Raw genomic sequence first — 25,993 nt, forward strand, 5'->3', positions numbered from 1 at the left:
ATGGTATGCATCCAGGGCAGTTTAATTTTTTTTTCATAAACTCATTGATTTCAGTGCTAAAGAATACACGAGCTGCACATAATTACAACCTGCACAGAAATCACTGTGATTCTGTACCACCTGTTGGCATCAATTTATTAGAGGCTTTGGTTAGATGCATATGAATGAACATTACTCTGCAAATGAATGTGGCTGTGTGCATGGCACCAAGAGAACTGGTATACTTCAGGTAATTACTCCAGAAGTTAAAATTGCATTGACATCACAGAACCATCAGCAGGCTGCCTTTCGTATTTTAATTTATATAATTGAGACTTGGATTGCAAACGGAACAGCCATCAGAATTGTGAAGAAAAGGAGCTAAAATGGGATCTGGGTCAACTGTTGGCACGTTGAAAGTTATCTAATGAATGTCAAGATCTTAGTAAAGTAACCCACGCCACTAAATTTGCACGCCATTTTATTTCATCTTGTAGATGCACCCGTTTCAAATTTTCACAGGTTCCCACGGTATCTGCTCACTACCTGTATGTTACTAACGCATTATCAATTGACTCAAAAGCCCGGTTTTGATTAATATTTACACTTTGAAAAGGGATCCAAGGTATGTTAACAATTCACTATGGCGAAGACCAGTATCTCACCTGTGTTGACTAAACAAGCATTTGTTGAAAATTAACTGAATGTATAATATGGCTATATTTTACAATTTTTTAGTGCTTTTGTAAAGGGGATAAATTTCATTTAAAAAGAGAAAATGCTGGAAAGACTCAGCAGGTCAAGTAGTGCCCGCGGAGAGACAGTTAGGTTACTGACCCTCCTAATTTTCTGTTTTCATTTCAAATTTTCAGCATCTGCAGTTTTATGCTTTTCATAAATTGGATTTCATGTTGTCTTTTACAATCTCAAGATCTCAGCACACTCCAACTAATCTACTTGGAAGTGTAGTCACCAAATATAGTTTAGATAGAAGAAATCGATACTGGCATATACATCTAATAGTTCTGTTTCTTCTGCCTTATAAAGGGTTTTGGTGTAGGGATACCATTTTGCCACAGCCATATCTATAGAAGTCCAATCTGGAACATAAAAATCATGTTTCCACAAAGTGTGGTAATGTATTAACCTAACAACTAAAGTCTCAGTTGCAAGGTGGATGGGTTGTGTCTCCTCTTCTACTGAAACTCTTGGGAGTGACATCACTTTAAAGCACTTTTTAAGAAAATATGAGACTTTATTTTTAATAAAACAAACAGAAACATGTCTAAGTTATATATTTATAAATGCAGCAGGAGTAAGCAAGTACTCACTGGGAAACACTGTTGCAGTTGTAAAAGTCAAGATCATACCTTTTTTTGTGTATTTTTTTAAGTTAAGATATCTTTATTAGTCACATGTACACAGTGAAATGCATCTTTTGTGTAGAGTGTTCTGGGGGCAGCCCACAAGTGTCGCCATTCTTCCGGTGCCAACATAGCATGCCCACAACTTCCTAACCCATATGTCTTTGGAATGTGGGAGGAAACCAGAGCACCTGGAGGAAACCCACGCAGACCTGGGGAGAATGTACAAACTCCTTACAGACAGTGGCTGAAATTGAACCCAGGTCGCTGACACTGTAATAGCTTTATGCTAACCACTACACTATCACACCTGCACTTTTTGGCATTAGAAAAGCAAAGTATTTCTGATGCTGTAAATCTGAAATAAAAAAACATAATATTGGAAACATTCAATTCTGTCAGGATCTGGATATGCAGTTAATGTTTTGTTTTGATCTTAATCATAGCTTGATGTTGTAAATTATTGTGTCAAACATGATACATTAACAGCTTTACATTAACACAGTCATGTGAACCTTAAGTTGAGAATTTATATAGGGCATATTACCAATAGGCCACTTGCAAAGAATTATCTTAAAGTCCATGTATTACTATGTAGGTAAAAGCTAAATGATGGGTAGGGAGAGGAATAAAAAAGATGCTGGGGTTACCTCTTAAGCAAAATGAGATATAGTGGGATGGATTGGAAATTACTTGAATGTTGCATTGATAGCTTTATAAAAGTATCTTTTTAAGATTTGTTGTTTTGAAATTGAGAGGAAAATATTTAGTCAACTCTCCAGAAGATTTGATTAAGCACTGGTTTATACTTGCATTACTACTTTTGTCCCTATGATTTCTGTATGGGGGAGAGGGAAATACAATGTCGCCATGCCAATCAAAAAATGTGAAATGTAATATATTTTGCCAATTCTGTCCTGTGGGGTGAAAATTAAACTCACTGGCTTCAACTACCAGGTATTGGTCAATGAGTGGCCACTTTTCATGGATATGTACTGAGGATGCATTAATTGCTTATTAACGCCCCTACAATATCTAAGCACTTTGGGCATCTTTTGAAATCTTGAGCTACTCATAGTGATGCTGATGTCTGGATGCCACAACTGTATTTCAGAAACCTGGTTAAGTGTATTGCTCTAGTGAAGTGCCTCTCGTCTCGAACACTTGCATTGCAGAACTTTTAAAATTTGTGATATGATGCCTTGGGGTGTGTATTTTTGTAACTAGAAAAAAAGATATTGTCGTCAAATGAATTTGAACCCAAGTTCAAGATTATGGTCTAACTGTTGCCCTCAGAAACCATGATTCCCTGAGGCCTGTCAATTTGTCTTCAAAAACCAAACACACTTTGCTCTTGTATTATTTAGTTTCTCCACATAGCATTTCAAGGGCTTGGAGATTTGGAAAGGGCTGGCTTTGGCATTATCGCCTTATTGGTGGAAAAATCTAAGGTTAGAACACAAATTTGTTGACACCAGCCACTTGCGATGTTCATAGATTAATGATTGCTCTACGTTGCCACTGCTGTTTCATGATGTACATCAGTTTAGTCACTGCACATATCTATCAATATCTGATTGGAGCGATGCATTACATAAGTATGGACTGGGTCAATGTGCTGAACAGTTCCACCCCCCCCCCCCCCCCCCCCCCCCCCCCCCAGTAGGCTGACCAGATTTCAACCTTCTACATTATTATTTTGACCAAAACTCATAACAGATGGGTTTTGAAGTTTTGCAGTGCAACTGAATCAGGACCTATAAATCAATATCACTAATTTATTTATCCTTTTGTTTTAGGTAAGCTAACATAATGTGGGACAGCAAATCTAGTGAGGCATCTCCACTACACCAAGAACAAATGCAGAGCCGGGATACGAGGCGAGGTATAGTGGTGATTTACAGATATAATTGGTTGGATGCAGTGCAAAAAATTCACCTATTCAGAAGCCAGATCATTAATGCATAATAACAGAATAAAGATCCTATCAATCATGTGTCTGATGGATTGTTTATAGCAGTGAACTCTAAAATTTCCTTTCAAATGGCTTAGTTAAAGGAACATTGTGATTAAAGACTGAGAACTTAACAGATGGCAACATGTTCTCTTCGACCCCGTTTCAAGTGGTGCTTCCACTTAATGTATGGTTTGCTTGGGTGTCGTTTCATCCTGAGGTGATTATTCTTCATGTGTGAGCCTACGCAGTGTACGTCAAGAGGCCATTTAACAGTAGTGACCATTGTGCCTGAGCCTTGTTTTAATGGCACATTCATGGAAGTATTGAATCAGGTGATAATCATTTCAAAGTTGTTTCAAAAGCATACTAAGTAACAGGTGAGGTTGTATCATGGTGGGGAAAACTCAACGGCATTAGTTTAAGAAAAGCCTAGCTTGAATTTCAAAGTCAAGAGAACCCTCCAATGGGCCAGAAAGTTGCAAGTTTAGTGTCTGGTCTGTGCTATTCCATGAGAACTGAAAGGCATTTTTTTTTGGAGTGCCTCAATGCTGTCATTTTGCTTGGTAGAGTAAATAAAGCAAGGTTCAGAGAGATTCATTGCTAACATCTTTTTGAGAAAAGAGAGATCTGTTCTTGCATGTTATTGAATGATTGATTTTGGACATTGACAAAGTATTATCTGAGTTTGTGGCTAAGGTTCTGTGTTGGTGTATTGTCGAAGGGGCTCTCTCATGTATCTGACCTTGGAATGGTTAATATATTCAAAATAGAAGGCATCCTTTTGCATATTACATCACTCACTTTACTGGACAACATTCATGCAAAAAAAATCTAAGCAATCCATTGACTAACTATTAAACGGGTGCCTTGTAAACAGCAATCGATAATCCTTAAAGTGTCACTGACACTTAGATTTGAAGTAAAAACAAAATGCTGAAAACACTTTGCAGGTTAGGCAGCATGTGTGAAAAGAAAAAAAAATGATTCTTCAGGTTGAAGACCTCTAAACTGGGAAAGAGAGAAAAAGATAGTTTTTAATAGGAGAGGGGATGGGGAAAGTATGGATAGGCCAAGGGAATATATCTGGGGGTGAGGCTAGGGTTGCTGTGGGGGCAAGTTTTTAAAATTTTCCACTTCTGGTGTTGGCCTTCCTTTTGTAATATTCAGTTTTTCTCTGTCCACGAGAACTGCCTCCTTGGATTTTACACTGGTCTGTGTTTCACAGATTTTCTATGTTTCTTTGACTGCATTCTCTTTGTTTAACTTATCTAGCAAATGGCAGAATCAGGGCAGTTACTCAATAGCTTATCACCATGGTAACCTTAGCCTTGCCCTATCAACATTATTACCTTTGTCTTATCCATTCCTTTTCCTTTTCCACCCTCTCTGCAACTTAACTTTGTTTTCTTTATCCGGGATCTGATGAAGGGATTTTCTTGAAATGTTAATTCTCTCTCTTTCTGCAGATGCTGTCTAAGCTGCTGAGTATTTCGAGCATTTTCTTTTTTTTTGTTGTCTGAGTTCTAGCATCTACAGATTTTTTTTTCTTCCCCCCTACTTTGGCTTCAACTCTGGATAAAATGCAGTGCTGTCATCTTGATAGCTGTGAGAAAGAAAATTGTGTAGGTACCCTGGCATGCTATGAAACACTATCTACTTGAGGCAAATTCTGTTATCACTGATTCAGCCTACTCAACAGAATTCTATTAAACTATGATGAATGAAACTTCAGGTAGAATCCCCTTTTAATAATGGTAATTTAACAATGTGTAAATACAGCCCCTTTTGAATTAATATGGGCAAGAGTGGGGGTTTAGAGTTAATGTGCATAATGTTAAACTAAAACTTGGGAAATGTTCTGAAGAGGTAATAAATGTAATTTGGTTGTGTTTTAGATGTGGCCTCAGCATGGGATACAGTCAACCAAACTAAAGCTGCTGTAAGTATCTCAAAAAATTTTACTTGTGATAATTAGTGTTCTTGAATGGGGCAGATGTTCTGCAGGGTGGTGGTGCTCAACATCAATATAAATTTCCTCTTGTTATGCATTCTACTCAAAGATTCCTTTATAAATGCTCTTTATGCAACAATCTTTGTACAATAAGATTCTGATCTGCTAGCTGACTATTCGGAAATCCCAATAGTTTGGCATGTGGCTCAAATAGTGTTTACTGTGCTCCCTTCTGGCCTGTTAGGGCCCTGATTCACTGGAAACTTTATTATAATACTGTGTGGCATTTTTTATATTGAACAAAAAGTGTGTTGGGTAATTAATAGAAATAACATCAAATAATTTGGGAAATCTGCATCACCAAAATTCTAAGTGTCATGGATTATCAGAATTTTACTGTATCAGAATGTGTTTCTTCACCTAAGTGTTGGCTGTTGAAAGTTTTTTTTGCCTTTGGCAAAAGTTGTCAAAACACCTTGAAGTGTTTGGCTTGCTGAAACTGTTACAACTGATAGTTAATGCTCAGATATAGCAATTAGGTTTTGGGGTGTCAGCAGTTTTTATTTTTGTGTGTGTTTAGTGATATTGAAAGAAAGTTAGGTTTCACTAATAATGTTTTTGTGGTGCCAGGGATAACAATATTGTATCATTATCTCTTGCATTTGTCACTGTTCTATTTTGCCTCATCTTTTATTCTCAGTACATTTTCTCTGTCTCACTTCCACTTGCATTAACAGATTTCAGTACCCTTTTTACATAAGTAATGCTTTTAAACAAACTCAATTAAAACTCTTGCTATTGAAGTTTATCACTTTTGGAGATTGGAAGCCAGACCTCACATTAGACTGCAACTTCAAGAATCTGAAGATTGTCATTGTATGTGATATAATTTGATCCTTGATATTTTTTCCCCATCATGCACTATCATTCAGCAAGTTTTTTTTGTGCACAGAGATCATGTGTGCTTAATAAAAGAAATGTGCATGTTGATTTTGATTAATATCAGCCATTGTTTCATCCTGTACAGATACACTGCAGTCATTCTGGCATGTAAGGGCATTTGACTGCACCCAAAATCCACTGCTATTCTGATATTAATTACCACAGATGACGCCTCACCCCAGTCCCACGATATCCTCCTTTACCAATTCTTTGTGATGCATCACTTCACCTGTTTTTTTTTTGCATTGTCTAATTATCTCCTACATTGGCTCCTCCCATGCTCCCGGGTCTAGTGATCCTATTCTTCTACTTTGAGCTTCCCACCTTTTTCCCTTCCTTTGCTCATAGGAGCATAAGGAAGTTTACTAGTGTTTAATGGCAATGCCCAACTTTACCTTTCCAGTGGCAGTTCTGAATTTACAACTGAGTATTTGTTGACATCAAGGTCTTCCTGCACCAAGTGTTGGCAGAAGAAATGGCATTAAAAATTATCTGAGCAATATGGTGGTGGAGGTTAAGACATATAACAACTTCCTCAGCAAAGTGGCAGGCCATTTTTTTTGCACAGCAGATATGACGGATGTTATGACCTTGCCATCTTGTGTTCCATAGCAGAGCTCCCTATGACGGTGTAGAGTCATTCAGCACATATCAAACTCCTAAATGTCTAACTTAATTCAATCATGAGCTGCAAAACAGGAAGTCTCTTAATTACCATGACTCCCAGTTAGCCACAACATTATGGCCACCTTGCTTTCCCACTAATCCTTCTTCTAATTACCTTAGGTCTATGGTTTTTGACCTTTCTGTTAAGAAAATGGGACTTTCCTTGATACTCTGCTGGCTACTCATAATTTTATACACTTCATTTAACATTCCCTTTAGCTGCCTTTGTTCTAAGAAAGCAATCCTATTGTATCCAGTCTTTCCTCTTGGCGCAAGTTTCCAGCCCTGGCAACATATCCATGAATCTCCACTGCATCAACACAAAAAGTGCTGGAGGAACTCACTGGGTCAGGCAGCTTAGATGCTGCTTTGCCCGCTGAGTTCCTCCTGTGCTTTCTGCGTTGCTCCAGATTCCAGCATCTGCAGTCTGTTGTCTCTCCAATCTCCACTGCATACTTGATGAAAAACATGATGCTGGAGGCAGCATCCATGGAGAAAAGCAGGCGGTCAACGTTTCAGGTCAGGACCCTTCTTCAGGATTGAAGATAGGAAAAGGGGAAGCCCAACATATAGGATGGAAAAGCAGAGCAGTGATAGGTGGACAAAGGAGAGGAGACAAGGTGGTGATAGGTAGATGCAGGTAAGAGGTAGTGATGGGCAGGTGTGGGAGAGATGGGGAGAGCAGATCCACTGGGGGATGGTTGAAAGGTAAGAAGAGAGAAGAAAGAGGCTAGGAAATGGAAGAAGAGAAAAAGCATGGTTGGCGGGGGGGTGGGGGTGCGGGGATTACCTAAAGTGGGGGAATTTAATATTCATGCTGCTAGGCTGCAAGGTTCCAAGATGGAAAATGAAGTGCTGTTCCTCCAGTTTGCACTTGGAATTCCCTTGGCAGTGAAGGAGGCTGAGGACTATCATATCAGTGATAGTGGGGGGGGGTGGTGGGGGGGAAAAGTTGAAGTGACTGGCAGGAAGATGTAGGTTGCGGTTACGGACAGAGCGTAGGTGTTCTGTGAAATGGTCACCTGGTCTGTGTTTGGTCTAACCAATGTAGAGGAGGCCACACTTGGAGCACCGAATGCAGTAGATGATATTAAGGGAGGTGCAGGTGAATCTGTATCACCTGAAAGGACTGTTTGGGTCCCTGGATGGGGGTGATGTAGGGGCAGGTGTTGCACCCATGGCAGGGGCAGAGGAAAGTTCCTTGGGTGGGAGCAGGATGGGTGGGGAGGAGTGAACGAGGGAGTTGTAGAGAGAGCAGTCCCTGCAAAAGGCAGAAAGGGGTGGGGAGGAGAAGATATGCTTGGTGGTGGGGTCCTGTTGGAGATGACGGAAGTTGTGAAGAGTGATATGTTGGTACATAGGCTGGTGGGATGAAATGTGAGGATAGTTTCTCCACTGCATCCTTTCTTGCTCAATCACATCTTTCCTGTCCAGAACTCTAGGGGGAACTCAAATTTTGGGATCTAACTACTGATGTATGCAGTTCTGGATTAACCTCCTTGCCTGTACTCTATGCCTCAGCTAATAAAGGAATGCATATGAGATGTCTTTTAACCAAATTATTGACATACCTTGCAACCTTGAAGGCTCTGTGAACAAACATTGCCTAAGGTCCATTTATTCCTTCACACCTCTTGGCATCTTCCCAGTTATTGTGTTATTTCTGAATGCTTTATTTCATACTCAGTTAAGTTGGATTCCATTTGGCATTTTTTGCCTAACATGTCAGTTCATTGATAACTTACTGCAGTCTAACATTTCCTACTTGCTGTCAACTACAAATTTATCCATCCTTTATTTATATTTAAATAATTAATATGTACAATATGTACCACAAACAGCAAGAGACCTACCATTAGGCCTTGTGATATGTTTTCCAGTCACAAATATACCTGTTGAGCATCACTCTGTGTCACTGAGCCAATTTTGGATGCAATTTGTCACTCTCCCTTGGATCCACAGGCTTCTACTTTTTGACTAGTCAGCTATGGAGGTCCTTATTAAAAGCCTGGCTGAAACCTGCATAGACTACATTAAATGCATTGCCCACTTTAACCTTTGTTCTGCCTCAGAAAAAAATCAATCAAGTTTGGCGGACACAACCTTCCCCTAAACCCCTGCTGCATCTCCTTGATTTTATATGTTCCTTCTAAATGGATTCCAGTTACTTGCTCAACACTAAAGTTAAACTAATTAACCTGTAATGATAATAGCTTGTTGAACTGTAGCTGATCACCAAAAATACAATTGGCTGGCTTGGAGTACATGGAAATACTAAATAAAAAGAAATCTGCTTAGGTCAGATATTGAACTATGAAGAGTTTGAGCATGTTTTGTTATTAGATGACACTGTTTAACCATGATTTATTATTTTTGACTATTTACTTTTTATCTGAAGTTGCGACACATAGAGAACAGATTGGAAGCTGTTCCAACCAGTACTGCTGTCTTAGACACTGTGATGGACAACAAGAAATCCCTGGGCAGTGCTACCAGGAAAGTTAGTAGGAAGGGTAAGTGGAAAGAAAGTGCAGAAAAAAATATCATTAATGGAACATAGAGCAGTGGTAACCATTTATCATGTGTAGACAACTATTGATAGCTTTAGTGAAAACAAACGCTGGAATTGACCTTGAGGTAAAAGAAAAAGTCTTGTAAACATATAATCTTTAACCAGTTATAGTAAAACTCCAATAATTCTCTATCTGACTGTTCAGAAATCCTGACGGTTTGGCATCTGGTTTACCAGATGATGATTCCTGCCTTTCCTTCTGATGTCTTGGAGGGCCCCCAGTTCCCACACTTGCTTCAAGCTAGGCTCGTGGAACATCTATAATACTGTGTAACATCTTCTATTTTCAGTGAATTAAATGAATGTTGAGGTATTAATAGGAATAATGTTCCAATAGTCCAGAAAATGTCCTAGTCCGGCACCACCAACATGCCAGATTATTGGAGTTTCACTGAATTGGTGGAACCATATGTAATAATATTTTTGTAATATTGTGGAAGAATTTTAAAAAAACTTATTGAGGCTATCCAAAATCAACTGGTGGATCTCTGCCCTACCCTGACTCCACTCTCCCCATAATGCTCCCCATGAATTTCAGATCCACCCTGTGCCAATGTTCTTTGCACGGACTGGAGTCAGCCTTCCAGTCCTTCACCTAAATGACCAATCCGTAATGATGGACACCAAGCAATTAGTTTGCATCAGTTGTAATCAGCTTTTTAAAAAAACAATATATGCAAATTAAGAAATTAGGGGACTTGGAAAATGTATACTGCATTACTATAATATGTAGCTCTGTCATTTGAGTTTCTGTATGTTTTTTTAATGATGTATTTCCAAATGCTTGCTTTTATGGTGGCTGAGGTAGGCTTGAAAATTGCCTTGAATGCCTGAAGCTTTTTTGATAATATTGTTGCTGGATCTGAGACAGATATGGTGAAATGTTGCTAGTAATTGGTTTTGATTTGGTTTTGTATTTTCTATTCATGTTTGCCACAGGCAAATTATTTAATACTGCAAGGCTTTAGTAAACATAATGTAAAAGTAGCACACGCCCATTTTTCTGACCAAAGGATGTCATCCATGTCTGTTGTAAGAAACCACATGCAGTCATAGGGCAATTTGTATAAGGCAAGATACTGACAAAAATTCCAACTACAATCTCTGACCCAGCTCTAAGAACTTGAGATTCACTGAATTACATAGCGTAAATGGCAAAGTGCATCTCTAAACCCTTCTCCCATCCAGCAAACTGAAAATGTATGTGATATATACAAATCAAACATTTAAATATTGTTCTGTATTTAATTATTCTAAATGTTTGGTTTGAAATGAAATATTAAAAAAGCTATTACCTTGACATGATTACAGTCTGACGCTGTGGTTCATGTGGCAGCTGTTTTGATAGAACCTGTTTCTGTCGACAACTTGTGTGAAATATCTGTCAATTGTTTTGCTGTTGCTGTTTTGTCATCCGTGGCATTGTGACGTAAGTTGTGCACATTCACCGTCTGGTATGTCCAATCCTCCCATAAGTAACTTAATTTAATTCAAAACCCTCTTGCCACTAACTTAAATTGAATTGGGTCCAGCTGAACCTTCACCATAATGCTTAGTAACCTGGGTTGGCTGCAACTCTACGATCTTAAAAATCTTTCATGACCTTGTCCCCTTTTGTCATCTTAGCCATCTCCAGTGCTTTTCTACAAACTCCCAGATAGGATATATTGGCTTTGCTTTAACATATGAGATTCATGGGAGCAATTAAGGGCCAGCAGCTATAGCTTCCATTTGAATGTAGCAAAATGCCCCAAAACTTGTGATTTATGTATTTGTACCTCTTGCATGTGAAAAAGTCACAGTTAAATTAAAAATTCTACTGCTGACTTTCCTGTAATGGCTTGAGAGAGGGGGGAAAATGTTTGCTTTTTGTTTTATCCCCGTCAGATGGAAGGTACATGGAGGACTCTATGGGCAGTGCTTCAGCTGGCAAGTCCAACAGTCGCAGCAAATCACGAAAGGACAAAATGTCCCGGAGCCCCTTGAGATCTACTACCCTGGAAAGCAACATTAAGAAGAGCAGTCAAGTAGAATTCAGAGACCCTTTAGCTTCATATAGGTACGTTGAGTGGTATGTACTTATAGGAAAGGGAAAGTAACTCTCAATAACAGGAACAGTTTGTGTGAACCTGTCAAATGTTAGTTATCATCATTACTGGTGATGAATACACTATGATGAGTTTGCACAAACGTTTTTCATTCTAAGAATGGACGGTAAAATTACTTGAGTATGAAAAAGAGATCTGAGTGCACCCCCAATTATCCTGGGCCACTTAACCCTGCTTCATTTGTATTACATCTGGCCTTGGCTCTCATTCTTCAAACATTGGGAGATTGACTATTGCTAAGTATAAATTGGTAATGTTGATGTTGAATGTATTTGGATCTTTGATCAAAAACCTTCAACATTTTATGCATAGGTATTAAGCACAATAACTATTACAAATCTTGGAATCTGCAGTTCAAATTCCCAAATGTTAGTTGGGGAACCTCTGATTAGCAAGGTTTTTGAGACTGTGGAAAATAATCCTTTGGACAATACCAACAAAGGGAGTCTAAGGTTGTGGGAAAGGGCTATAGAAGCTTGGGCCATCTTCATTAGTGCATTGCATGCAAGGGATCTGATGGATGCTCAAAGCTATAAGGGGTTTTGATAACATCAACTGGGGAGAATTATTTTCACTGGTTGACTTGAGCAAATTTAGCCTGAATTAAATGTACTCAACTTCAGAGCAAAGGGTGAGGAACGAAAAAAAGATTTTCTTTTTGCAGATTTCCCTACCTGTAACAATGGCAGAAGCAGTATCTCTAACCGCATTTAGAAAAAGAATTGGATAACTATTTGGAAATAGACATTATTAGAGAGTATATAGAGAAGTTGGGGAATGGACATATGGGAGTTTCCTTCAGAGTTTGAATTGGCATGTTTCCTTTACAATTTTGTAATGCTGTTGCCAGAAGTTGCATATTTATGCAAAGTCTGTCTGAACATTGGGACTGAAGTATTACTTTGCACAGGCAGATTATTGCTTCTGCAAATTTTGTCCCTTTTCAATCAAATATTTGTTGGATGGAGGAAATGACTCATTTTGTTACTTTATTTAGGGCTTTTCTGAATATCCCAAAGTGCTTTCCAACAAGATAATTAGTGGTCAAATGCTATTGTACTTTCTTGTTAAGGATCATTGGTCCTCAAAAGTGATTTATGTATTTTCTGCACAATGTAAAAAGTACAATGAAAGATCAATAACGTTAATCTGTTTCATGTTACCAGGGAATTAGATGGCACTGTCCCACCCTGTCTGACTGCTGGCCAGCTGGAAGCTCAGCGCCTCCTTTCCAATTTGACCTCAAATGAAGCCCAAGGGAAGGAGAGTGAAACTCGCCACATGATATATGAGCAAGACAACCAGAGTTACCATGGTTTGGATAATGATAGCACGCGATCAACTGCAGTGGATGATACTGTGGTGAAATTTCTCAATGACCAATTAGCACTTGATGCCCTGCACAACTCTGCACTTTATAAAAATTTGAGCCGAGATACACTGGGACAGAAGGGTAATGGCATCAAAGGCTTCCACACTAAGGTAGTGAGCAATGATGTGGATGCAAAGAGTGAACGGCCATCTGAGCAGTCTCAGCTGTCCTCCCCGAGTTCCACATCTGAGTCGGTAATGCAGAGACTAGAGATTATGCGCAGGAAGCAATATGATGACAAACTTGAGAAACTGAAAGAGCGGATTAGGAAGCAACGGGAACATTCGGAGGAGCCTGTCGAGAGAGACCGGCAGCTAAACTTCCATGAGTTACCTATTGCACTTGGTGTAAGTACTGCAGTTCCAGCCACCAAAGTGAGAAAGGTTGCTGTGGCACCGCCTGCTCCATCATATAAAGGTATGACGGACATTCCTACACTGTTTTTATATTCCTTTCGGTTTCCCTTTCCTTTTTTTGGTTCATGGTTGTAGTAGGATACAAGCAAACCTTGTGCATGCAAGTGAAGGAGGCAGCTTTGGCTTCCAGGATCCTGCTGATGTATACTTGCAAAGTAATCATTGTTATAATGTGAAGACTGTGACAGCCAAATTGTGCACAGATTTCTCACAAACAGCAGCCTGATTTTGAATGAGTAATGTAGAGATTTTTGTTGAAGGATGAATATTGTCCAGGTTACAAGAGAGGACACGCTTGCTCTTAGAGTAATGGAATATTTTGCACCACTTGAGAGAGCAGCAGATATCTTCTCATTTAAAAGATGGTGCCTTCGTCAGGGTAATTTGCCTTAGTACTTCAGTGGAACATCAGCTGAATAATGGCAGCACAGTGCAGTGTGTAACACTCCAGCAACCTATGTTCAGTCTTGACCTGACTACTGTCTATATGGTGTTTTTCGTGTTCTGTCTGTGATTGAGAGTTTTTCCCTTGGTGCTTCAGTTTTCTCCCACATACCATAGGTGTGCTAATTAGTATGTTAATTGACCACTGTAACTTGTCCCTAGTGTAGGTGGGTAGCTGAAGAATATGGGTGAATTGATGGGTTTGTGAGACAATAGGTTGCAGAGAGATCTCTGGGTGTATTTTGAAAGCCAGCATGGACTAGATAGGCCAAATGGCCACCACCCGTGTCATAAGTAAATATGTGAAATCTCTGGAATGGGACTGGAACCTGCTCATCACTAACTGAGGTGACAACTGAGCCACAGCTGTCAGCAGTAAATTGTATAACAACCTCTCAGTACAATCATAGAGATTAAATCCCTGCCATGCATTGGCAATGATGTGTATCAACTTGCATTCTACAGTCATAGTGTAATATTTGTCAAATTGGGGTACAAATGTGACTTTATACCTGTACCATTTTCATTTTTTGTGCCAGTTAATTTAGGGTGACTGTAAAAAAAAAAAAGTAACTCTGTGACAGGTTCACTTTCCTGGGCAGTTCCAGTGTTTTAGTTCTGGTCTAAATGTGATATCCATATTTTGTCAGCAAAAGAAAAAGATAAAATTATTATACTGATTTTAAAGTATGATAATGTAGTTTTAATACTGGCTGAGTAAACCAGAGCCCTACACTGATGAACGGCAGATATGAGTTCTGATTCCGTGATATTAATGAGGAATATAATTAGTAGAAAGCTTTTCATCAGTCTTCATTTATTTTAGTAGAACTGGCTAGTTATTAGGTTATTAACCTGTAACCTTAACTCAGTCTTCTCTCTCCACAACTATCACCAGAACTATTGCTGGCATTTCATATTTCCATTAACTACTGTGTTCTGGATCTCCCGGTTCAAGCATTGTTTTTTTTCTGGAAAACAAAACTGCAGAAACTAGAATCTGAAACAAAAACAGTAAATGTGAGAAGAACTCAGCCATTCATGCAGTATCTATGGAAAGAGAAATCAGTTAACATTTTAGGTCAGGGACCCTTCATCAGAAATGTGAACTGGTTTCACTTTCTACAGGTGCTGCTTGACAAGCTGAATTCCAGCATTTTCAGTAGAAAGATAATGTCTTGTATTCAGTGTATTCTAACCTTTACTTTCATTACAGGTTTCAATCCCACAGAGACAAAAATTCGGACTCCTGATGGCAAAGTGTGGTGTGAAGATGAAATGCACAATATTAGCAAGGATCTGTACCGGGACTTCACACTCCAGTTGGCAGGTAAGAAACTTTCTCTGATTTGGAATATTGCAATATGAGGGGACTGTTCTTCCTCTTGATTCTGTCTCACCATTTTTAAGATCCTGATGGTTCTGCATCTCAGTCTCATTTACTTCTATTCACTATGTATTCCTTGATATCTATACCCAAGGTAAATCAAACTGATTAACTCCAGCATCCACAACCTTGTAGATAAGAGTTCTAGATTTTCATCTTCCTTTGCCAAAAATTGCTCATTGATGCTAAGTAACCAGCTCTACTTTTAAAATGAACTGTGGTGGAAGACATTGTTCTAATGATTGGTGTGATGTGCTGGACATGAATTTGTTAAATTTTTCAGCCATTGTGGCTTTTGAATGAAATGATTAGTTTCGAAGTAATTTCAGAGTTGTTCAATTCTGAATCTCTGTCTTCCAACATTCCTTTGCTTGTCTAAACTATATTAGCTCCTGATTTGTTTTTAAAATTCTCAGACTGGTCAGACTAGTTTTCTAGTCCCTCGGTGGCTTTGTCTCTCTTTTTACGTCCCTTCCTTCCTCTTCTTCCCCACCCCTCCCCTCCACCAACTTTTCTCTGAAATCTCCAGTTCAAAAACTCAGTTAGCTACAATTTAATTCTGGACTGATTTTAACTGGTTCACCATTGATGAGCAAGTATTCAATGGACGAAGCTGTAAGTTCTGGAATTTTCTCCCAAAATCTAAGTATCTTTCTCTAAATCATTAGCTCTATTATCTACTTATGTGGTTCAGTATAGTGCCTTGGAAATTTCATTATATTTATAAAGTGCTTTTAATGTAATGAATATATGGGTTTTGATCTGTTCTCTCTTGCTAAATGGATGATGTTAAAAATAGTCTGAAATGAATGCTATGGTTTCAGTATGGCTTCTGGGGTGATAAGCAGAGTTGGAGCTCAGCATTAATAAAGAAGAGCAGAGATCTGTACAGGGTGTTCAAGTGGATTGATTAAATCTCAACAGTGCTGCTAGCATCGGTTGGCTTTTTTTGGTTTTAGCATTAGATGATCAGAAACATAACAAGGAGATATTGTTTGCATGTTACATCTGTTCACCAGTATAGGCAGGCATGTCTGACAGCTTACAGTAATTTGTATTTAAATAGCACCTTTAACATTAAAAGTCCCTGAGGTGCATTACAATTACAACTGAGGGGAAAAGCTTCTCTCTACCCTATCTATGGCCCTTATAATTTTGTATACCTCTAATTGGTATTAAAACAGGTTGGTCACTGTGGAAGATTTTAAGGAGTATCTGAGAGAAGGGACAGTGGGGAGATAAATTTGGGGAGGTAATTTGCAGAGCTTAGGGGCAACTAGCTGAAGGCGTAGTTCATAATGGCAAGATAATGCAGACTTGCAAAAAGACCATAATTGAAAGACAAACTTCTGAGTTTGTGACTAAAGGAGGTTAGAGACCGGGACAGTCAAGACCACAGATTTGAAGACCTGACTAAAGGCATTTAGAAGTTAATGTTGCTGAAGGTGATTGTGACATGATGCAACTTAAAAGGCAGTATGTGAGCAGCAGTGTTCATGGAGAGTGACATGAAAGCTTAGACAGGAGAGGAAAAGTAAACTCATTATATACTATTTGTGGATTAGCCTCCAATATTTGTATTCCTCCTTATTTCCACTGAGGTTGAGTGACGCAAAGGTTTTTGACAGTGAAGAGAACTGACACCCAACATACTTTTGCCTTCTGAGGCAAGAATTGTATTTTAGCAGAGCAAGATAACTTTTGAATAATGTTATAGACCATGACTGCCAGGAAGTTCTATAGCAAGCAGCCTGACTTAGAAGTATATCCAAGATTCATGGGCATCCATATCAAAGTATTTTAAATATATGCCATGGAAGCAGGCCTTTCTGGTGCATCGTATCCATACCATCTATCAAGTAGTTATCTATGCTAACCCAACACTGTCGGTAGCCCTCTATGCTGTGGTGTTTTGAGTGCTCATCTAATTGCTACTTAAATGTTGTGACACCACTGCCTCCAGCCCCCTGTCAGTGTGTTCCAGATTTTAACCACCTGGATGAAAAAGCAGTTTTCTTCAATTCCCCCTATTTTAAATCAACATGCTCAAGGCTTAGACATTTCTGCTAAGGGAAAAGTTTCTCACTATCTACCCTATCAATGCCCCTCATAATTTTGTATACCTCAATCAGGTCCCCCCTCAGCCTTTTGAAGAAGAACAATCTCTGCCTATTCAGTGTCTCTTCATAGCTGAAATGCTCTTTTCCAGGCAACATCCTGATGAACCTCTGCACCCTCTCCAGTGCAATGACGTTGTTCCTGTAGAGTGGCAACCAGAACTACACACAGCACTCTGTGATCTAACTAATGTTTAATGTATTGTATCATATCCTCCTTGCTCTTGTATTCTGTGCGCGGGCTAATGAAGGCACAGTATTCTGTATGCTTTCTTAATCACTTTACCTAGGCTGCTGCCTTCAGGGATCCTTGGACAGGTGCACCAAATCCCCCTCTCCCTCAGTACTTTGGAGAGGACAACCATTTATTGTGTTTATCCTAGCCATAATGGTCTTCCTAAACGACATCATCTCGTTTTAAGGATTAAATTCCATCTGCCATTGCTGTGTCCATTTTACAAGCCCATCAGTATTACCTTGTAACTGAAGACTACCCTCAATGTACCTGGTTCCCCTCCTTTTCTGTAAGGAGTGGCATTAACAACTTTATTGCTTAAAACTACTTATTGCATTTTTACATAAATTTAAATAGAATCAGTGCTGAAGCATGTAAGGATTAATTCTGTTGTGCTCCACTGCACTTTCCACATTATTCTGGAGTCCCATGATAACACATTCCCTACTGTGGACAATGGTCCCTTTACTTCTATTAGTGCAGTAGCATGCACTTTGTTTTGCAGGCAAGGGCAGGTTTACAATCCAAACTACTTCTGATGATCAGTTACAAGAGAAACAATTTATTTTAATCATACATAGTCAAATACTGATTTTTAAAATCATGTTTAATAACACGTGCCTTGCTTCTTGCTAGTCATGGCTAATCCAATCTTGGCCTCTGTGCCATGTTCCCAAGCTTTCATCATACCCCTTCATACTTTCTCTCTCATTTGTATATTTCATAATATATTCAATGATTCCACCTCAATAGCTTGGTGGGTTAGAGAATTTCAAAGATTCGCAATTCTCTGAATTGTATTACTGCAGCAAGGGTGGGCATGATGGCATAATCTTGACATCAGTCGCCACTGGGATTGGGTTTGCCATGGGCCTGTTGGTTAGAATTATGGCTTAGAGTAGTGTGACACATGTAGAATGGGGGGAAAAAAATTGAGGGCAGCCATTTTTGAGGATTTGCCCTAATCCCCCTTTGGAGTTATGTCATATTTCGTGATTGATGCTCCTCCCTACATTTTTCTTGGAGTTAACATACAATGAAGATGATGTCTGTTGTACCTCATGTTGGCCTGAATCATCATTATGATCAAGCAGTAGCTGTTTGGCCACTGGAAGAAAAATTTTGGGGAGGAGATTTTTGATGACTTCCATGTGGCTGACAGCAGGGTAATTATTGCCTTTGGATTTGTTTCCATTTGAGAAGATTGCAGTATTTCTGAGGTTCTCTGACAAGCTCTACCTTTCCCATATAAGTGAGGTTATAAATCTGGAAAAAATTCCCCTCCTCCAAGTTTTAGAATTTCAGTTGATACATAAGTAGAGTGTCAGCACCTTTACCTGAAGGATTAGAGACTAGTTTCTACCCATGTAATTCTACTCCAAGAACAGTAAGTGTCTTGGGAGAATGGATAGACTGCATAATAACATAGCCACATTCCTTTGGGTCTGGTGCTGTGAGGCAGCAGCTTTACTAGTTACTCAATGGACAACCAACACCAGGCACCTCAAAGGACCTGAGGGGTACCACCAACACACTCTCAGTAAAATCTTCCAAATCCAACATCAGGGACTTCCCCAGGACACAACTCTATCAACAATTATGCACAGGAAGCTCTGTTGTGTGAACCACATCATCCACATGCCTAACACAAAATTCCCAAAATCAAAGACATTGATTCCATGAGTGCCATTTTTATCTTATCCCAACTTTGTGGTTTTCCTGCGTTATCAATTTGGGTCATGAGCAAGCTCCCAGAGGTATGAATGTTTGGTTAGTCTATTAACTACGACTTGTAAGAAGGTGCTGTCCTCTGTAAGCTCAGAGCAGCAGGTGTGACATGGGAGCAATGCTCTTAAAGATGAGTAGGGCTCATGGTTTTCCCTTCTTTCTGAGGAAGCTGGTTCAAAATCAGAAGTTGAGACTAAAACAGTATCATCCCATAACAGCAGTTCCTAAATATTGGCTTACCATCACTTTCTTGAACCTGGAGACTAAATTGAAGGATGTCTCATAGTTATTTATGAAGCTTAAGCCAAGAAATTGAGAGTCAGCAAACTATTTATCCATGAAAGACATTGCTACTGAACTTTATATATAGAAGTAAGAGATCAAGAGTTGAGAGATTTTCCATAATATTTGGCAATGTTCAGTCTGAACCCTTCTGTTCATTGTGCCTTGTGATAATTTGGAGTGTGTTGAAATTTGCAAATGATACCAGAATGAAAGGTGTCATTAATTTTTTTTAAAGGTATGTACGAATAGGATCCTCCAAACTTTTTCCTATATACAGTGGCATGCAAAAGTTTGGGCACCACTGGTCAAAATTTCTGTTACTGTGAATAGCTAAGCAAGTAAAAGATGACCTGATTTCCAAAAGGCATAAAGTTAAAAATGAAACATTTCTTTAATATTTTAAGCAAGATTACTTTTTTATTTCCATCTTTTACAGTTTCAAAATAACAAAAAAGGGCCCGAAGCAAAAGTTTGGGCACCCTGCATGGTCAGTACATAGTAACACCCCCTTTGGCAAGTATCACAGCTTGTAAATGCTTTCTGTAGCCAGCTAAGAGTCTTTCAATTCCTGTTTGGGGGATTTTTGCCCATTCTTCCTTGCAAAAGGCTTCTAGTTCTGTGAGGTTCTTGGGCTGTCTTGCATGCACTGCTCTTTTGAGGTCTATCCACAGATTTTCGATGATGTTTAGGTCGGGGGACTGTGAGGGCCATGGCAAAACCTTCAGCTTGTGCCTCTTGAGGTAGTCCATTGTGGATTTTGAGGTGTGTTTAGGATCGTTATCCCGTTGTAGAAGCCATCCTCTTTTCACCTTCAGCTTTTTTACAGACTGTGTGATGTTTGCTTCCAGAATTTGCTGGTATTTAATTGAATTCATTCTTCCCTCTACCAGTGAAATGTTCCCCATGCCACTGGCTGCAACACAAGCCCAAAGCCTGATTGATCCACCTCCATGCTTAACAGTTGGAGGGGTGTTCTTTTCATGAAATTCTGCACCCTGTGTTCTCCAAACATACCTTTGCTCATTGCAGCCAAAAAGTTCTATGTTAACTTCATCAGTCCACAGGACTTGTTTCCAAAATGCATCAGGCTTGTTTAGATGTTTCTTTGCAAACTTCTGACGCTGAATTGTGTGGTGAGGATGCAGGAAAGGTTTTCGTCTGATGACTCTTCCATGAAGGTCATATTTGTGCAGTTGTCGCTGCACAGTAGAACAGCGCACCACCACTCCAGAGTCTGCTAAATCTTAGAACCATAGAACCCTACAGCACAGAAAACAGGCCATTCGGCCCTTCTAGTCTGTGCTGAAATGGTATTTTGCTAGTCCCATTTACCTGCACCCAGTCCATAACCCTCCAGACCTCTCCTGTCCATGTATCTATCCAATTTATTCTTAAAACTCAAGAGTGAGCCCGCATTTACTACATCAGATGGCAGCCCGTTCCATACTTCCACCACTCTTTGAGTGAAGAAGTTCCTCCTAAACTTTTCCCCTTTCACCCTAAAGCCATGTCCTCTTGTACTTATCTCTCCTAATCTAGGTGTAAAGAGCCTACTCGCATTAACTCTGACTACACCCCTCATAATTTTGTAAACCTCTATCAAATGTCCCCTCATTCTTCTGCACTCCAAGGAATAAAGTCCTAACCTGTTCAATCTTTCCCTGTAACTCAACTCCTGAAGACCCGGCAACACTCTAGTAAATCTCCTCTGCACTCTTTCAATCTTACAAGTATCCTTCCTATAGTTAGGTGACCAGAACTGCACACAATACTCCAAATTTGGCCTCACCAATGTCTTATACAACCGCACCATAACATCCCAACTCCTATACTCAATACTTTGATTTAAGAATGCCAGGATGCCAAAAGCCTTCTTTACAACCCTGTCTACCTATGACACCACTTTCAGGGTATTATGTATCTGAACTCCCAGATCCCTTTGTTCCTCTGCACTCCTCAGTGCCCTCCCATTTACTGTGTATGTCCTACCTTGATTTGTCCTTCCAAAATGTAACACCTCACACTTGTCTGCATTAAATTCCATCTGCCATTTTCTGGCCCATTCCTCCAGTTGGTTCAGATCCCTCTGCAAGCTTTGAAAGCCTTCCTCACTGTTCACTACGCCTCCAATCTTAGTATCATCAGCAAACTTGCTGATCCAATTTACCACATTGTCATCTAGATCATTGATATAGACAACAAACAACAATGGCCCCAGCACAGATTCCTGAGGCACACCACTAGTCACAGGCCTCAAGTCTGAGAAACAATCATCCACTACCACTCTGTCTTCTCCCATACAGCCAATTTCGAATCCAGTTTACAACCTTTCCATGGATACCTAGTGTCTGAACCTTCTGAACTAACCTCCCATGTGGGACCTTGCCAAAGGCCTTACTAAAGTCCATGTAGACAACATCCACAGCCTTTCCTTCATCTACTTTCTTGGTAACTTCCTCGAAAAACTCTACAAGATTCGTTTAAAACACGATCTACCACGCACAAAGCCATGCTGACTATCCTTAATCAGCCCTTGGCTATCCAAATACTTGTATATCCAATCTCAGAACACCTTCCAATAATTTACCCACTACTGATGTCAGGCTCACTGGCCTGTAATTACCTGGTTTACTTTTAGATCCATTTTTAAACAATGGAACTACATGAGCTACCCTCCAGTCCTCCGGCACCGCACCCGTGGCTAAGGACATTTTAAATATATCTGCCAGGGCCTCTGCAATTTCTACACTAGTCTCTCTCAATGTCTGAGGAAATATCTCATCAGGCCTGGGGGATTTATCTACCTTTATTCGCTGTAAAGCAGCAAGCACCTCCTCTTTAATCTCTATATGTTCCATGACACTATTGCCTGTTTCCCTTTCTTCCATATCCACTATGCTAGTTTGCTGAGTAAATACTGATGCAAAAAAACTGTTTAAGATCTCCCCCATCTCCTGAGGCTCCACACATAGATGACCACTCTGATCTTCTAGGGGGTCTCCTGAAGGTCTTTTGCAGTCAAACGGGGGTTTTGATTTGCCTTTCTTGCAATCCTACGAGCAGTTCTCTCGGAAAGTTTTCTTGACCTCCACTGTTCCTGTTAACTGCCATTTCTTAATTATATTACGAACTGAGGAAATGGTGACTTGAAAATGCTTTGCTATCTTCTTATAGCCTTCTGCTTTGTGGGCATCATTTATCTTAATTTTCAGAGTGCTAGGCAGCTGCTTAGAGGAGCCCATGGCTGCTGATTGTTGGGACAAGGTTTGAGGAGTCAGGGTATTTATAAAGCTTTGAAATTTGCATCACCTGGCCTTTCCTAACGATGACTGTGAACAAGCCATAGCCCTAACAAGCTAATGAAGGTCTGAGACCTTGGTAAAAGTTATCTGAGAGCTCAAATCTCTTGGGGTGCCCAAACTTTTGCATGGTGCTCCTTTCCTTTTTTTCACTGTAAAATTGTACAAAACAAAAATAATACACTAATCTTAAAATGCTGAAAAGAATGTTTCATCTTTAACTTTGACTTTTGGAGATCAGTTCATCTTCTACTCACTTAACTATTTACAGTAACAGAAATGTTGACCGGGGGTGCCCAAACTTTTGCATGCCACTGTAGAGAATTTTAGCACAGAGATCTCATAGATTGGTCTCTGGAAGACTTCCAGAGACATGGTGAAAATTTAAAACCTGGAATTATTCATCACCTCAAAGCATGTGCTAATAAATGGCAGCAAGTATGGATTTGTTGAGTCAAATTGTGATCAAGTGTTAAATGTGGGATTTAAAGGATAGAAGATGTCTTCAGGACTCTATAAATCTAGTAATGTACATGGGCACAGGACAGCTGTCATTGAATTCAGTGAACTATGAAATGGTTGATTGTGGATGAAAGAATGAGAATAAATGTAAATTTAAGTAGTGCTTTTTTAAATGGGGTGCAAGAACAACCTGAGGGAGGGGGTTGTGATATAACACATCTTTGAAGATTGTAGCATAGGTTCATGATGATGCTTCTTGATGAGGAATAGCTATGGACTTAAGGTGAACAGGTGGTGAATTATGATACGCTGGTATGTGTTGCGTAAGTGATTTTTGTGGTTCCACTGATTTTTCTTTTGGGATTTGGAAGAAAAGATTTTGGAATTCTGCTCCTGACTAGTTTGTTTCCCTACCCATAGTATAATTTGATCCAGCTTGAAAGGAGGAATAACTAGGATGTGCGCCCAGGGACTTGAGCACTTGCGGAATCCACACTAAGGGGAGTCATGATAGAATTGTATGTGGACAGAATCATTGTTGACAGCGCTGCTATGCAGAGAACCTAGTGCAAACCACTGCCATACCCACTACTATATGCTGCTGTGTTGGGAACCTGATGGAGGGCTCAGCCTTTTACTGGTGCTTCTGCAACAATGAAAGTTAAAACTACCTCACTGCTCAATAACTCAGTGTGGAGTGAGCCGCCAAGGTGGTTTGCAATGACTGGTTGGGTGGACTGGGGAGACAGTACAGCCTCTTAGAGCTGAGATATGGGCTCAGGGCTGCACCCCAGCTGTTTGCACAAGTTGGGCACTACTTGTGTTGACAAGCTGCATCCCTCTCTCTTTGACTGCTTAGCTATCCCATCCTGGAGATATCTCTATGATGACTTGCCTGATGGTGGATAACATTCTATGCTGCCAGCATGCTGCCTTAGGCCCCACATGTCTGTGTTAAGTAGCCTTATTGCTTGTCCAAGCTTGCTGAACAGCCCCTGCTGGCAATCTCTGCATTGCCTCAATGGTTTGCATCATACCTAGATGTATTGCAGTGAGATCACTGCTTCATTTCTGTGGGAATGCTACTGGAGGGCAGGGGTTTGCATCAGGTTCCTGGCACAGCAGTACACAGACTGAGCAGATTTTGTTTTGGTGCATGTTCAAACTTCTGATCAATGGCACTATATCAGCACTCTTTGGGGGTACCACCAAATGGGTACACCACCAAATGGGTGCCAGAGTAGTTGCTCAGAAAAGCACTGTAGCTTCTGCTTCCATTAAGCATTGCCTCAGAAGAAAAGTCTGTACATCGGATGAGCAAAAGGACAGAACATCATCCTTGCAATACTGACTTTCCTCTTAAAGGAGCTATCCCACCTTTCTGCTTTCTTGAAACTAGTTCCTTAACACACATTTTGGACATCAGTTCTTCATTAATTGGTTAGGATAGTTAAATGATTTTTCATGAGAAAGAAAACAACAAAATGTTATAAAGTTGCATTCACAATATTGCTTCCTAATCCAGAATAGTGTATTCCTGTTTCTAATACAGGGTATATTTCCATCATGAAACTTTGAATTGGGGCTCTTGTTACGGCTTTGTGTGGTATTTTGAAAAATTTTTAATTGGCTTACAATCTTTTAGCTTGTGGCATCAGTGCTTGTGCATACATGCTGCTCCTCTTGTACATCAGCTCACAAATTGTGACCCACTCCTATAATTATGTAACTGAAAATAGCTTAACATTCCTTACTGAAGATCATAGACCCATATTTTTGGGGCTTGGTTCTCTTGCCTTGATGGAATGTGGTGCTATGTGGGCAGAGTGGGAAAACGAGTAATCTGTGACATGGTATCAAGGTTCCTTCAGAGATTCATTTAAGACTTCTGTTCTAGAGTCATGGAGTTGTACAGCAAAGAAACATGCTCTTTAGCCCCGTGTCTCTGCCAACCATTCTAGATATCTATACTAATCCCACACCTACATTAATTCCATGTCCCTTTCTGCCATGCTTGTTCAAGTACCTGTCCAGATGCCTCTGAAATGCTGTTGCTGTTCATGCCTCCACCATCACCTCTGGCAGCTCATTTCCAGATATTAACTACTGTGTGTATTGGAAGAAGAAATCACACCTCAGATCCCCTTTAAACCTCTTACCTTAAACCTGTCCCCTACCATGGGAAATGGACAGTGACCATCAACTCTTGTCTATGTCTCCCATAATTTTGTATACCAATATCATGTCTCCTCTCAGCCTCCTTCCCTCCAGGGAAAATGGACCCAGCCTGTCCAGTCATTTTATAACTCAAGCCATCTACATAATGCTTCAGAAAACTTTCCTGAACACACTTAATAAATTATGCCCCATCTAATCCCTTAGCACCAAAGCACCCAATTGAACAACTAATCTACTGGTCAAAGCAATTTTTATTTTTCTGTTTGGGTGCTGAAGCTAAACTATTAACTTTAAAATTACTTGTGTATTTGACCTTAAATCGTAATTTGGCCTTGTATCCTATTAAGTACATAAAATCCTTTGGTAATTTTTTGTTTTAAATTGAAGACTTTGCCATTGTTTTCTTGGTTATTCTCCTTGATGTTCTATCTTTGCAATCTAGCTCTCATTTCACTCTTACTAATTCCAGCTCCTCAACTGTTTTTTTTTCACTTTTCCTTGCTGTCTTGCATCTATATTTGAAGGAGAAGG

General features: G+C 39.7%; 1 protein-coding gene across 4 annotated transcripts in view; it reads left to right on the forward strand.

The window, feature by feature from the left end:
• cep350 (centrosomal protein 350) overlaps window positions 1–25,993 on the forward strand; it is a 173,482-nt gene that overhangs the window by 22,014 nt on the left and 125,475 nt on the right. For all 4 annotated transcript variants that reach the window (XM_052011681.1, XM_052011680.1, XM_052011682.1 and 1 more), the window contains exons 2-7: window positions 3,143–3,228; window positions 5,196–5,239; window positions 9,258–9,372; window positions 11,319–11,490; window positions 12,706–13,328; window positions 14,988–15,101. In XM_052011681.1, the coding sequence (XP_051867641.1) occupies window positions 3,156–3,228; window positions 5,196–5,239; window positions 9,258–9,372; window positions 11,319–11,490; window positions 12,706–13,328; window positions 14,988–15,101 (1,141 nt within the window). In that variant the 5' untranslated portion in view covers window positions 3,143–3,155. The remainder of the gene's footprint in view (window positions 1–3,142; window positions 3,229–5,195; window positions 5,240–9,257; window positions 9,373–11,318; window positions 11,491–12,705; window positions 13,329–14,987; window positions 15,102–25,993) is intronic.

Source organism: Pristis pectinata, chromosome 3, assembly GCF_009764475.1.
Source record: "Pristis pectinata isolate sPriPec2 chromosome 3, sPriPec2.1.pri, whole genome shotgun sequence".
Classification (NCBI taxonomy): Eukaryota; Metazoa; Chordata; class Chondrichthyes; order Rhinopristiformes; family Pristidae; genus Pristis; species Pristis pectinata.